The sequence below is a fragment of the Phytophthora sojae genome, assembly GCF_000149755.1.
Source record: "Phytophthora sojae unplaced genomic scaffold PHYSOscaffold_2, whole genome shotgun sequence".
NCBI lineage: Eukaryota > Oomycota > Peronosporomycetes > Peronosporales > Peronosporaceae > Phytophthora > Phytophthora sojae.
In genome coordinates this window covers 2595521-2609023 of record NW_009258116.1, presented here as the reverse complement: position 1 = coordinate 2609023, position 13503 = coordinate 2595521, and the positions used below count along the sequence as shown (strand labels likewise).

General features: G+C 54.4%; 3 protein-coding genes across 3 annotated transcripts; 2 read left to right on the top strand and 1 right to left on the bottom strand.

The window, feature by feature from the left end:
• Nucleotides 1-2018: 2018 nt before the first annotated feature.
• PHYSODRAFT_486080 (hypothetical protein) lies at nucleotides 2019-3446 on the bottom strand (the record flags this gene model as incomplete). Its single annotated transcript, XM_009520533.1, has 2 exons — nucleotides 2019-2482; nucleotides 3296-3446. 2 exons carry the CDS (start codon nucleotides 3444-3446, stop codon nucleotides 2019-2021), a joined length of 615 nt encoding a protein of 204 aa, XP_009518828.1.
• A 4508-nt stretch (nucleotides 3447-7954) lies between these two features.
• On the top strand, nucleotides 7955-9046 carry PHYSODRAFT_487396 (hypothetical protein; the record flags this gene model as incomplete). The annotated part of the gene is made up of 1 exon (XM_009520532.1): nucleotides 7955-9046. The coding sequence occupies one exon, from the start codon at nucleotides 7955-7957 to the stop codon at nucleotides 9044-9046; it is 1092 nt and encodes a 363-aa protein (XP_009518827.1).
• A 2083-nt stretch (nucleotides 9047-11129) lies between these two features.
• PHYSODRAFT_434276 (hypothetical protein) lies at nucleotides 11130-11889 on the top strand (the record flags this gene model as incomplete). The annotated part of the gene is made up of 2 exons (XM_009520531.1): nucleotides 11130-11317; nucleotides 11364-11889. Coding segments are annotated over 2 exons (714 nt in total), but the record flags the coding sequence as incomplete, so codon positions are not given.
• Between the last annotated feature and the right edge of the window lie 1614 nt (nucleotides 11890-13503).

The following is a 13503-nucleotide window of genomic DNA, read 5'->3' as shown; positions in this document are numbered from 1 at the left end:
CAACGACCGTTGTGCTTCAGCGCCCCAGTGCTCCCGTCACACTTACTTTCTCGCCCACATTGCCCCGCAAACTGCCGCTAAGGAAGACCATGAGCGCCTGCAGGTTGATGCGGAGGTGTTGTCCTACGTGCACATGTTGGGTTTGCACAAGCTCAGCAAGCACACCGCCGTGACGTAGCTACAGTAATGTGCGGTGGCCACGGACAAGCAGGGCGTCGTAGTGAGTCGCAGCCAGTGTATTTGAAGGTCGTGTGCTTCAGGAAGACGAGTACGACGAGCCTGTACTACAGGCCCTGTAGCGTCGAAGTCCATCGTCAATCGGGCCAAGTAATAACGTACCTAACGTGTTTCATTTATTTCGTTAAGGCAATACGTTTAAAGCTCCGCAAGATTTGATCTGACTTGATTATTGTATACCTTCAGTACTTTAATCGTTGAACCCTTTCTTATTACCGCTACTCTCTGTACTATAATGCGGTGCAGACAAGATAATGTAGCGGTGTTTACGGACAAGGCATTTGCGCATCCCGTGAAAAACGGCTGTTGCCAAGGCAGTATGCTGTCAGGTGGTGAGCGCCCAGTCCCACCAACAGCGTGGGCATGAAGCTCTAGCTCGTTGTTTCATTTCGATGTATCTCGCAACATACCGTAGCTGGTAGCAATTTTTGCTAACCTCTATTATGGTTGGACTGGCGTGTCCTGGGGCTTGAATCAGTTCTGGCACGGACTGCGTACATGCATCAGTCCGTGTGGGAACCGCTCCGGTGTCCTACGTAAAAACACGTTACATAAGTATTTAGCACGCCAGGATGAGTTCGTTAACTATCTTTTGGGTTTTGCCAGCATAGGATTTGCCGTATGTATTCGGATTGTCCCATACGGCGAGAGAAAACGTCAGTATTACCTGAACCGAACTAAAAAATAGAGGAATTACCATGATCCAGTAGAAAAGTACTGGATCGCCCCCCAGGCCGACCGAAAAACAAACTACTGTCACAGTATTTGCTAAGTTCGTGATGCGTATTTATCAAGACGTATCTACCTACTCTCTGCGAGACTGGATCCTTGCGCTGCGTTGTGTCGGTCGTCGATGGCGAGTCCGATGTCTCCCTCTTGTCTATTGGTAGACCCAGATGAAGTCGATCGATTCGCGTTCGAACTGTAGCTTCAGGCGCATCGGAGCGTGGCTTCCCGGTTCCCATGTAAGCTCCCGGTACCCAACCCATTGGATGAGATAATATACTCTTACGTTGATCCACCTTTTCGCGTATATTCGCTCTACCTCATATAGCTGCCCATCCACGCCTCTCTGGGCCCTTCGATTGCTTGCGAAGAGGCCACCACCCCTACGTCGTTCTTCTCGGAGTCCACCCCCGACTGATGATTCTTCCTCTTCCTGCTCGTCGGTGTCTTCGTCGCTGACGTCATTAGCGGAAATACCAGGATTCAGTCGGTGACGGTAAAACGAGCCGTCCAGGCGGCGCTGGATGTTCCGGGCGTGGCGCTGTCGTGGGTTAAGGCGTGGCATTGAGCACACAGCAGAATGGGGCTTGCCGAAGCGCTGAAAATGTAGTTCGCAGTCTATTTCTATTCTAAGTGTTGCTTTAAAATAAATACAGTAGACTTCAGCCCGGAGGTCGGGTTGTGATTTGGCTAAATTTTACGTAGTTAAATTGCAAAATTCAGATTGCAGATCAACGTAGCATATTGCACCATTGCGGCTTAAATTATACAAAAAGGGTGTACCATGGAGTGGTACATTCGTAGTGTTCCTACTCCTTCTGGAGTTTAAGAGATTTTCACGAAATATTTTACTCGCGTGTTCTTAGGGCACAACACTAGAGATCTATCGGTTTAGATTTTTAATATACCTTACCCAAATATGACTCAGCAACACTAGCATATTTGGTTAGAATTGTCGGAAAGCAAAATATCTATTAATTATGAAGTGTTGTTTGTCAAAAATACAGATCGATAAAGTATAAATTGGCTTTGCCCGACGAAGCTTATTCTTGTCCCTACAGCGCGTTTTTCACAATCTTTCGCTTGTGTTGTGGCCTCTTCCCCGGCTTCAACCCTCTTTTACCAATCCGTTCAGGAGTGGGTTCAAGTTGTGGAGGAAGAATTGTGTCGTCCCGCTGTAAGGTTGCTGTTGTCGGCCAAGGGAGAAATTTGAATGTGTACGTATCGCGGAAGTGCTCGATCGACATACGCTTGGCGTCATACAAGTCTTCGATTTGTCGGCCATCCTTTGAAGCAGCGCAAATTGCGTGGACACAAGGGAACATTTGGTCTTGCCAATTGCCGCACGTGCACTCCTGCGCTGGCAAATCCACTACCCGGTCTGGGTGCACATATCCTGGTATGGCAACAGGGCCCTTGAACAAGACGCTGTACGCACCCCCGAGAAGGGGTGTAAACTCGCACATATCAGCTGCAGCTTGGCGGTCTGTACGTCGCTCTAACAACTTGGGGACTAAATCTGAGAGTGCGCCAGATTTTGTCCACGTTACAATCAATTGTCGCCTTTTGGACATCAGTTGACTCAGCTTCAAGAAGTACAACTGGAATCCGTCCAAGGGTTTGGCGGTCCGAAGCTCTTTACCCATCCAGTTGTTCGCTTGCTCTGACAAATTTGAGGTTATTTCGTCGAAAGTCGGGAGATTAAACTTTTCTTGGAAACTGTACTTCACCCAGTGAGCACGTTCGATTCTGTCCAGAAAATTCGCAGCGGCAGGGTTGTTCACGGCGAGTTCACTTCGATACAGCTTATAGTCATTTTCACAGTCGCTGCGTGCCATTCGGCATACCCACGCACGGTCTTCCTGGGACAACCTGGTACATTTCCTGTTAATGTTGTCCATGATATGCCGCAGGCAGTATCGATGGCCAGCGTTTGGGAAAATTGTCGCGACAGCTGGAAGCAGACCTTTTTGTCTATCCGACAATATCGCGAACTTTTCCCAGACAACTGCCTCCTTGAATGCTCCCAGGAACCAAATCCAATTGGCCTTGTCCTCTTGTGAAACCAGCGCGAGTCCAACTGGAACGATGTGGTTGTTGTAGTCTTTCACGGTAGCTACCAGATAAATGCCCTGTTCGTGCATTTCCTCTTTAAGGTGAACCCCGTCAAAGCCGACCATCTTTTTGCAGTTCTGGGCAATGTGAATACCAGCGTTAGGGATGAAGAACACTCGACCAAACGACGATCCGTCCGCGGCAGCTTCCACTCTCCAAACCGATCCGGGGTTCTTGTGCGCCATCAACTCGAAGTACGCCCGCAGTTTTTGGTAACTTTCTACCAAGTCGCCGTGAATTTTGTCGTCAATTTTCTGCTTCATTCTGGACACCGATGTAGCGCTTACGTCCGCTCCTTTCGATTTCAGAAAATTCCTGATAGCGGCGCCTGACATAGAAGCCGTAGATCCATCGTGGGCGGGAAGCATCTCGGTCTCGACAATCGCTGTCAGCTTGCTTATCTGCTGCGTGGTATTCCGCATGGGCTTGGACGGCAACGGGATGGACCCTTCAACACAAGGGGCCTTGGCACTACCAACGAACTTGAGATGATTGTGCGCAAAATTTGCCTGGGTTATCTTCCACTTCCCCGATTTCCCGTGAACATTCACAAAAAACGGACACGTGAGTTGGGCAGCTGGTGTAGTCCGGTCGAAATATTGCGTTCGATAGAGCGCCTTGCACGCAAATTTCGCATTACCGGAGTTGTCGGCCTTCACACTGGTCTGCTTCACAAAAATCTGGAAGCCGCACCTCACAGCCAAATCTTTGCACTTGCTGTGGACTGCTTTTTGTGAAGAAAAGACTGAATTGGCAATATTCTCTCGGAGCTGGTAGGCCAAGCCATACGTTGAGCTTGTCGGGTTCGTCGACTCGACTGCAACATCGTCCCAGAATAGTCCCAACTCCTTGGCAGCTTCGAGATCAGACACGTCGAGTGAAAAGCGAGCAGAGCCGTAGTTTGGGGGGTTTCTTGCTCTTGACTTGGACATTTGCACAATGCAGCAGAATATAGCTGTGAATCACCCTTTAGATAATTATTTATTATTCAAGTCTACTTGGTTTTTATTTAGCACTAGCCTTCGAAATCTTACCTCCCACGTATCTATTTCAGGTGTCCCGCAAATAAACCGAGAGCTCGAAGTTAGCCCATAAATGGTTGATAGGTTCGCAAGTGGCGTGCCGGGCGTACTAAAGATTTTTTTACTGTATGAAGAAAATGGCTGTCGGCCTGGGGGGCGATCCAGTACTTTTCTACTGGATCATGGTAATTTCTCTAAAAAATACCATTCGGCCAACACCATTGGCTAAAACGAGTACGACGCGTGCACGTAGAAAATGCAAGCGAATCGTGCAGCGATGGTGTGCGCACGATGCAATTCAACCACCTGACAACATACTTCCTTGGCAACAGCCGTTTTGCTCGGGATGCGCAAATGCCTTGTCCGTCTTATGTACGGTGTTTATGGACTCCGTAAACACCGCTACATTATCTTGTCTGCACCGTATTATAGTAGTTACAGTATCCAGACAAACGCTACTGTAGTTCAACCTATCTAAGAAGATCACCAGGAAAAATGTAAGCTCGACAGACTGCTCATTCCTCAATTCTTCGAGATACACACACTTCGCGGTGCCCCCCCATGAATTTCAAGCTTTACGTCGCTGTCGCCGTGGCTGCTGTGGCCACCACCTCCGTCAACGCCCTCGTGACGACATGCGCTCCGTATAGCTCGTGCGGAGGTTTCACCGAAGCGTACCTCAAGCAACTTGCCACTTGTTGCAACAAAGTCGGTGGCATGAGCGGCGAGCAGTGCTGCCACGCTAGTTGCCAGAATGTATCGCCCTGTCAGTTTGAGCATGATTGCTCTTGACGGCTCCATCTAGGCTGTCAATACTTCAGTTCCATTCCCCGACAGCTCCCACACTCATTTCAGCACCTCATGATTCCCGTTGGCCGTGGTCATATTCCTCCATTCTTCTATCGTGCAGCACTGCTCCCCATACGGCATCACTGCGGTCGTCAACCGGCCATTACAGAATCTCCCAGACTCCGGCACATAATGATGATGAGTGTACTCAGATGTTCGTGAATATCACGCTGCACAGATATATTGTAGGTGCTGTTTATAAAACAGCATATAAGCGCGTTCCGCTCGGCCACTCAACTGATTGCACACACCTCGACGTTACCAGAGTAATCTGGGATGCAGATTTCATTGCTTGTGTGAGATTATTTGTGACCGCGTCAAACAAAAAGACGCTAACCCACCATTTGGAGTTATCGAGATAATCGCGTTTGCAGTTGACTAATCAAATTTCGGACATAACCGGACATCAAAATTTTGAACGTGAAAACCATTCGTAAAACACATAAAAACACTCTTATTCGATTGTTTTTTGCACAAGCTTCCCAATAATATACAACATGTCGAAATCGAAAAATATTAAGGTCACACGCCCCAAATAACATCAGGGATTTCGGGGGTCCGAAAATGGAGATATTTTTTCAGACCGATGTTACTCAACATGTTCTCAATACTTTGGAGTGTTCGATAGCTTAAAAGAAGCCCAAGATATGCCTCGTTCGATTGATGCAGTTAAATCGCGATTCGTACTTAGGTTCGTAAGCACCTTTTCGATTGACGGTCTCATTTTAGGGGAAACTATTTTCGTACCAGTCGGCTTTCAGGTACATACTAGGGCTTCGCGGGGGCTGAGATAGCAAAAATAAACAAAACATATAAACGCACAGCGTACACGACTTGGGGGCGCCGCACTTGCGGCGCTCCAGTCGCCCGCGCTGTGCTTTTATATTATGAGCATCCACAACTACCAGATAATCAGACCTTTAAGTGCAATAACACACTTACGATAATATCAATCTTCTTTCTTGCCTCCGCGCTATTTTAATAACCAAATACAAGCAAGTTATAAGCTGCAGCAACGCCCTCCCAAGCAGACGACTATTGCTGTAAATTCACTCTGATGTTGTTGCGTCCTCGGGCGTGAGAACTGGAAATGATTCCAATGAAACTTGATGATGCGATTGATGCTTCTTCATTGATAGAGACCGACTAGGTAATTATTCAGATTACCTATTAAGTTTACTTTCATAATATGTCAATATATGATGGATACTTAAACGCATGCGTTACACGCACGGCTTCATGCGACACCAAATTAATCCTGTGCCGGCTGCGTAGCAGCATACCCGGAGCATTGCTCCGGGAGGGTACTGTCCCGAGTGGGAACGGTGGTCACCGTCTCGGGTACGGTCGCGGCCGTCCTCCGGCAGCCTGTCAATCAGCGCGTGGACTACTACTCGAGGATCAGCTGTTCGAGGATGAGCTGACTGAGCAGTCATCGACTTTAGCGAGGATTAGCTGGCGGCGGGCCCGTTGCGTGGACAAAGAGTCGTGATGGAAGCAGTGGCGTGTTCCGCGAGTAGGCGGTGACGTGAGGAGACAGGATGGAGGTCACGAGCGCTGCGTAGCTCGGGGCGTGAGCCTTGACGTGAGCCAAGGGCGGAGGGGTGAAAGGAGCTGACCATGGGTTCGGGGGCGGCGGTGTGTCGACACTCAAGTTGAAGAGAAGCAAGAGAGAGCGCGGGGCGAGGTGCTCCGTGCCGGGTAGGTTGGTCAGTCGTGAATTTGCCGTGGAAACAACAAGTTGAATCTTTGTATTTGACTCTGTTGTATTTCATACCGTTCCTTCCCTGTCCGTACCGTCCTACTTCGTTCTCGCAGCGGCAGCCGTCCCTTCCAGGGCGACTCGTGACACGTGGTGGAGAAGCAGGGTACTGGCTTCGCTGTGAAGTGGGCATCGGATAGTCTGGTCGAGTCGAGCGTCGGGATTCGTTGGCCTTTGCGAGGTGACAGCAGCGCGTTGGAATCGCGATCGAGAGCTCGTCCCTGGGGTCTTCAAGAAGTCTCGGTATCGGCGCAAGACTTGTGGAACGGTCTTGTCTGGAAGTGAAGTGAAGAACGGCACGCTCGGTGCCTCTGGAATTGGTCTAGGGCACGCTCGGTGCCTCTGAAATTGGTCTACGGCACGCTCGGTGCCCCTGAAGTTGGTCTACGACTCGCTCGGAGCCCCTGAAGTTTGAAGTTTGGGGTTTACAGTTTGGAGAAGATGTCTGGAGCTGGAGAAGGTGAGGGGTCCTCGGAGCAGCGGACCGTGCAAGAAGAAATGGCGCGCCTGGAGGCTGAACGGCTTCGCAAGGCGAGGGAGACTGGTGGGACGTCAGCGACGCCGACGTCGCCCGGTGACGGGAGCGGGACGAGCACGACGGCCAAGGTGACGAGCGCGACCGGTCGTAAGTCCCTGCGCCAAGAGATGATGGGAGATCTCTGGACTGATGAAGAAGAAGATGAGTTCAAGGACGCTGATGAGGAGCGTGAAGGAGACGGTGCTCCCGCGGAGCTAGAGCTCGAGGAGAAGGAGGCGGTGCCCGGCCCCGGGGAGCTACGGGGCGCTGACGCCGAAGAGTCGAGGGGCGCGTTCTCGAGGCCCGTGCACTACTGGTCGAGTGGTTTCGGCTACGACGGCCCTGTGCCGATCGAGACGGCGCATTCGCGGCCGTTCTACAGGTCCTACGTGAAGGAAGAACCTGAGGAAGTGCCCTCTCGTAGCCCGAGCGGGTTCATTCCGGTGTACACCGGGACGGAGAGGCGGTTGCCGAACCCGCCCATGTACGGTTGGCGTGTTGGGGCGCAGCCTGGCGCCTACGGTGGGTGGGGCACGGTCGTAAAGACTGAGCCGAAAGTCAAGCAGCTAGTCAAGGTGGAGCCGAGCAAGACGGTAACTCGTGCCAAGACTCCGACCCCAGGCGCGGCGCCTGCTGCCAAAACTGTCGACCCCTACGAACCTCGGTGGACCAAACCGCGCATCGACTATGTGGTCCCCGGCTCGCAGCGCGTACGACATGTCGTCAATGGTGTCCAACGTGATGAAGGTGTTACCGGTGTTCTACTCGGACACGGCGACGATGGAGAAGGCTCGTGACTTCTGGGAGCTGTTCGAAGCTCACACGGCCCACCTGCCTGATCAGTCACGGTTGCTGGTGTTTCGCCAGAAGCTCAAAGGGAGGCCTGCGGAGCGGTGGAGGAACATTAAGATTTTCGCTACGCTAAAAGTACGGTTCCACAACCAATTCCTGAGCAGAACGGCTGATGAGCTTTGGGAACGGCTACAGACTACGAAGCGTGATCGCGGTGAGTCCGTGGAGGAGTGGGGCGATCGCGTCTCCGACCTCTGCGACTCGCTGGACTATCCGAACCCGCAGATGAGGTACCAGTTGTTCCGACGCTGGCTACGCAGCAAGCGTATGCTCGCCACGCTCGGCTCGGGACCGGCACGAGCCATTCCCGAGGCTTGTGAGTGGCTGCTGGCCAAGGAAATGTCCCGTCCCATTGAAGAAGACGACTTCCTCGAAGACAAGAAGGTGGCGGGCTCGGCCTCGAGCCTGGCGACGGCGATGGCGGCCGCTTCCGAGACCTCGACGAAGCTGGACAAGCTCGCGGAGACGATGACCACCTTCATGACCCAGCAGCAGTGGCAGCAGCAGATGATGCGGAACCAGTGGCAGCCGCCGCGCTCGCCAAGGAATCGCATGCCAAATGTGTCGGCCACGACTTCGAGTCCAGGCTCGGGCGGGAACGCTCCACCTGGGAACGGTCGACCGCGAGGGGTTCGTATGGGTGCTGATTCACGGACGCAAGAAGGAGCGCCCGTGTGCGGATGGTGTGGCTACGTGGGCCATTCACGCGAGACTTGTCGACGACAAGTGATGATATGCAACCAGTGTGGAGAACTTGGACACATCGCCGTGGAATGCGAGGACGGACCCAATCGCGGCCGGACCGGTGGTCAGGCTTCCGTGGCCAGGAACGGTGGCCGAGGGCCAGTGAAGTGCGGGTTTTGCAAGGAGGACGGTCACTCGTTCGCTGGGTGCCCCGAAGTGGCGGCGCTCCGAGGTCTGGCCGTGAGTCTGCGAGAAGCTGCGCAGACGTCTCCGCCTCAATGACGAGGGTGGGAGGAAGGGGAGGAGAGAGTAACTCCTTCCTCTTGTCTATTGGATGACTCGGAGGGTGAGGATCGTGACCGTGACGAAGTGGAGGAGACGGTCTCGAGGGTGGATGTATGCATGAGTGTATTGTCAGAGCCAGACGGAATGGTATCAGCCCTGGATGAAGTTTCGTATGGAGAAAACAAGGCCAAAACGAGAAAAAGAAAGCTGAATTTATTGTGGTTAGTACGGATGATGAAGGAGAGGATCTCGCGGTGAAGTTCGGCCACTTAGAATACGACACGATCTACGAGGACTTGGCCATCTTGGCGGCCGCCGCTGACTGAAGGTCGGCCACTTAGAATACGACACGATCTACGAGGACTTGGCCATCTTGGCGGCCGCCGCCGACACCACCGTCGCGGTGGGCGGGTCGGTCGCATTGGCGGCCGACGTGAAGACCGGTGGAGTAGAGGAGGCCGAGCCGACCGAGTTGAAGGCCGAGACGACCGAGGGGAACACGCCCGAGTTACCGAACGAGAAGAAGGACCCGGACGAGTTGCCGGAGGTGCCGTCGCCGGTCGCGGACGCGCCGCCGCCGTATGGGTCGGGACTCGAGGAGGAGGATATGGAGGAGGTGCCGACGCCGTTCGCCGACGTGCCGCCGCCGTATGCCCTAGATGGCGAAGGATACGACTTGTCGGACTGCTTGTTCTCGGCCTGGACGAAGGGAGACGACGTACTTGCAGAAACCGCTGCTGAGGACGGTGCGGTCCCGCTGGAGACGACAACCGTCTCTGGTAATGACCGTATGTTCTCGGACGGTGAGCTCACGGCGATGGAGAACGGTGACGCGGGCGAGGAGGCTTCCATCCTTGCCGGTACGGACGTCGTCCCCGAGCCCGAAGAGTATGGCAAGGAGCTCGAGGACCGACTGTACCCGCTGGACGAGGTGGAGCTCCTGAAGCGTGTCGCTCGGAATGCGGAGGCTCAAGCCGAGCCGTCGTCGGAAGAGTTGGCTCGCATCCTCGGGATCTCGCTGGAGGTGGTGGAACGGACGCGTCAGGCGTCCTCTGACTTGCACGGTTCGCCCGAGTACTGGCAGGGCTGGTTCGAGGACATGCTCGACAAGTCCGAGGAGGCCAAGCGTGCGAACCGCGACTTCCGGAGCCCCGTGGTTAGCGTGGTCTACGGCTCTCCGTCGGGAGCCGTCGCCGACCCGAAGGAGGCGCCTCCGGCTGCCGGCGTCGCGAGAGGTTTGGAGACCGTGCCGCCTAGTGACGTCGCGAGCGTCTCGGCGGAAATGCAGGTGGCTGTCGAGTCTGTCGTGGCCGAGAACGTTGTGCGTCCGCCAGGGAATCCTGGTGGGACCCTTGCGGTGACCAAAGCGGTGCCTATCTTGAGTGAAGTGCGAGGCGTGGACCCGAAGGTCGCGCGTACGGTGGCAAGGCAAGCTGTGTTCCGTATCCTGAAGGAGACTAGGAACTATGGAGGCCGGGTGAGTGAGGTGCGGAGGCCTCCCGACGGTGAAGAGGGGACGGTGGAAGTCCCTCCGCTGCGTGACAAGGTTCCTGAGTACGATGAAGAACGACTCCTGAAGCACGTCGACCGTGCCAAGGAGTTAATGAGCGTGACGGCTCGATTTGGCGAGCGCTTATGATCTTGGATGAGGACCTACTACGACGACAACTCTCGAAGGATTTGGTTGGAGCTGTGGACCCGTACGGGGTGGTCTAAGACGCCGAGTGCTAGACGTCGCCGCCGCCGTCGCCCTGACAAGGCGGTCACGTTTGATTTTTCGTCGCTTTACAAGCCGTATGCCGATGTGATCGACGACTTGGAGCTTTTACCTGAGCGTGATGAGGACGCTTCGCACTACGTCGAGGTGGTGAGGTGCGAACGTCCCGCTCGGACGCCACTGCCGAAGACTGGCCTGGTGGACGTTGTCACGGTGAACCTACGGAATGGTTTCGGAGTCTATGATGATGAGGACGCTGAAGACTGTGTACACCGTGTCGTGGAAGACGTACGAAGGGTGGTGTGCGCGGTTGGCAACTTTGAGGCGCTTTCAAGTGGTTATATTGACTGTTTACCGTCTCAAATGCTGAACGACACCGGCGCTACCCTAAGTCTCGTTGACCGTTGCGTGCTGAAGCGACTGGGGCGGTCCTCTGAGCCTCTGTACCCTTACGAAGGGCTGGTCAGGAGCTCGTCGGGACACAAGCTTCGGATCCGTGGCTGGATCAGCTTGTCGTTCCGGCTTGGGTCGGTGGAGATTTCGCTGAGCGTGTTGGTGGCCGACAAGCTGCATGTCGACGCGATTCTGGGAGTGGAGTTTGGGCGCGTTCGGCGCCGTGATTGACGTGGCGGAGCGCTCCCTGACACTGAAGAGCTCCGGCGAGGTGCTGCCTCTGGGCTTTACGATGGTAGAAGAGTCCTACATGGCGACGATGGCGACGTCGGTGCGGCTCCCTCCCCGAGGACAAGCTCTTGTGGGGGCTCGAGTGGTGGGGGACGTGACCGATAAGGCCTTTGTGCTGGTCGAAGGCTCGTTGGGCCTGCCGCCTACGCTGTGCGTGGCGCGAACGCTGTGTACAGTGGAGGACGGCCGAGTGATCGTCGAGGTGTGCAATGCATCCACGGACGAATACTGGATTCGAAAGGGGACAGTCGTTGCGAGCACGTCCGTGATCCCCGAGTCTGCTTTCGAGCCGGCAACGGCGGCGCTTGGTGGAACGGTGCCCGCTGAAAGCGATGGGTCGAGCGGGGCGAGTGCGATGTCCGTGTCGGAAAAGTGTGAGGAAGGTGTCGGCAAGAAGGTGAAGGCCTCAAAGCCCGACATTCCGCCCGACAAGTCGGACGGCATGAAGGCCGACTTCTCCGAGTCCAAGTTGTCCTTCGAGCAGAAGGAGCTCTTCCAGACTGAGCTGGACGGCTTCCGCTCGATGTTCGTGGAGTCCTCGAAGAAGCCGGGACGTACGGGCCTGCTACAGTTTGAGATTGACACCGGAAACAGTGCGCCGATCAAGCAGGCACCGTACCTCGTCTCGTTGGCTGAAGGGGAGATTATGGAGGCAGAAATCCAACAGTACCTGGAGTTGAATTTGATCCGTCCATCGAACAGTCCATGGGCGAGCCCGGTCCTGATGATTCGGAAGCCGGACGGTGGGATACGGTTCTGCATCGATTACCGTAAGTTAAATTTGGTCACGGCGAAGGACTGCTATCCCATGCCGCTAATTGATGATATCTTGGATGTGCTGGGGGACGCTCAGCTGTTCTCGACGATCGACATCACCTCGGGCTACTGGAACGTGCCCATGCACCCGGACAGCGTGTCCAAAACGGCGTTCACATGCAAGTACGGTCTGTACGAGTGGCTAGTGATGCCATTTGGACTCTGTAATGCTGTCCCAGCGTTCGAGCGGTTGATGGAGACCGTGCTAGTGGATCTAAAGTGGCGTATCTGCCTGGTCTATCTCGACGACTGCGTGATTTTCAGCAAGGACTTCTCTACGCATCTGGTGCGTGTTCGTCAAGTGCTGACTCGCTTCCAGCAAGCGGGCTTCAAGCTCAAGATGAAAAAGTGCCATTGGGGAAGAAGTCAAGTTGCCTTTTTGGGTCATATTGTCACGCCTACGGGTATCCTTCCCAATCCCGAGAAGGTAAAAGCGGTCCTGAACGTGAAGAGGCCTGTGGACGTGCACTGCATACGGTCGTTCCTTGGGTTGACCAGCTACTTCCGTCGCTACATTCCGGGGTATGCTTCCATTTCAGCGCCCCTGGAACGCTTGAAGGTCAAGGGCGCTCCGATCGAGTGGAGCGATGACTGTGAAGGTGCTTTTCGTCAACTGAAGAGGGCCCTCATGAAGCCTCCTATCCTAGTCTATCCGGACGGTAAGAAGGGGTTTAAGTTGTACGTTGACTCGTCACGGTACGCGATTGGAGCGTGCCTCATGCAGGAAGTGGGCGGTCGTAACCGTGTGGTGGCGAATGCGAGCAAGTTGTTGACCGGGTCTCAGAAGAACTGGATCACAAAGCAGGACGGCATCTCCGAGATCGAGTGTTGGGGGGTCGTCTGGGCGACCAGGAAGTTCTGATGTTATCTCGACAAGCGTGAGTTCGACTTATACACGGATCACCAGGCGCTGACGTGGGTGTTTAGTCCTGGCAACCGTACTACGAACGCTAAGCTGGCTCGGTGGGCGATGGAACTCTCTAATTTGCAGTTTAAGGTGCATCACAAGCCTGGTACCTCTATGGGGCACGTGGACGGTCTATCTAGACTACCTATGGACCCGGTGGCGGCTCTCTCGATGAGTGACTTGCTGAACCCGGAAGGCACGGTCGAGGACGTGCTTCCGACTTCAGTCGGGGAGCAAGCGGGGGCCAACGACGGTCCTGGTATAGGTGGCGAGCGTGCCGATGGTCATGTTGACGACGAGTGTCCTGACCTGCCTAATGAAGCCGTGAGT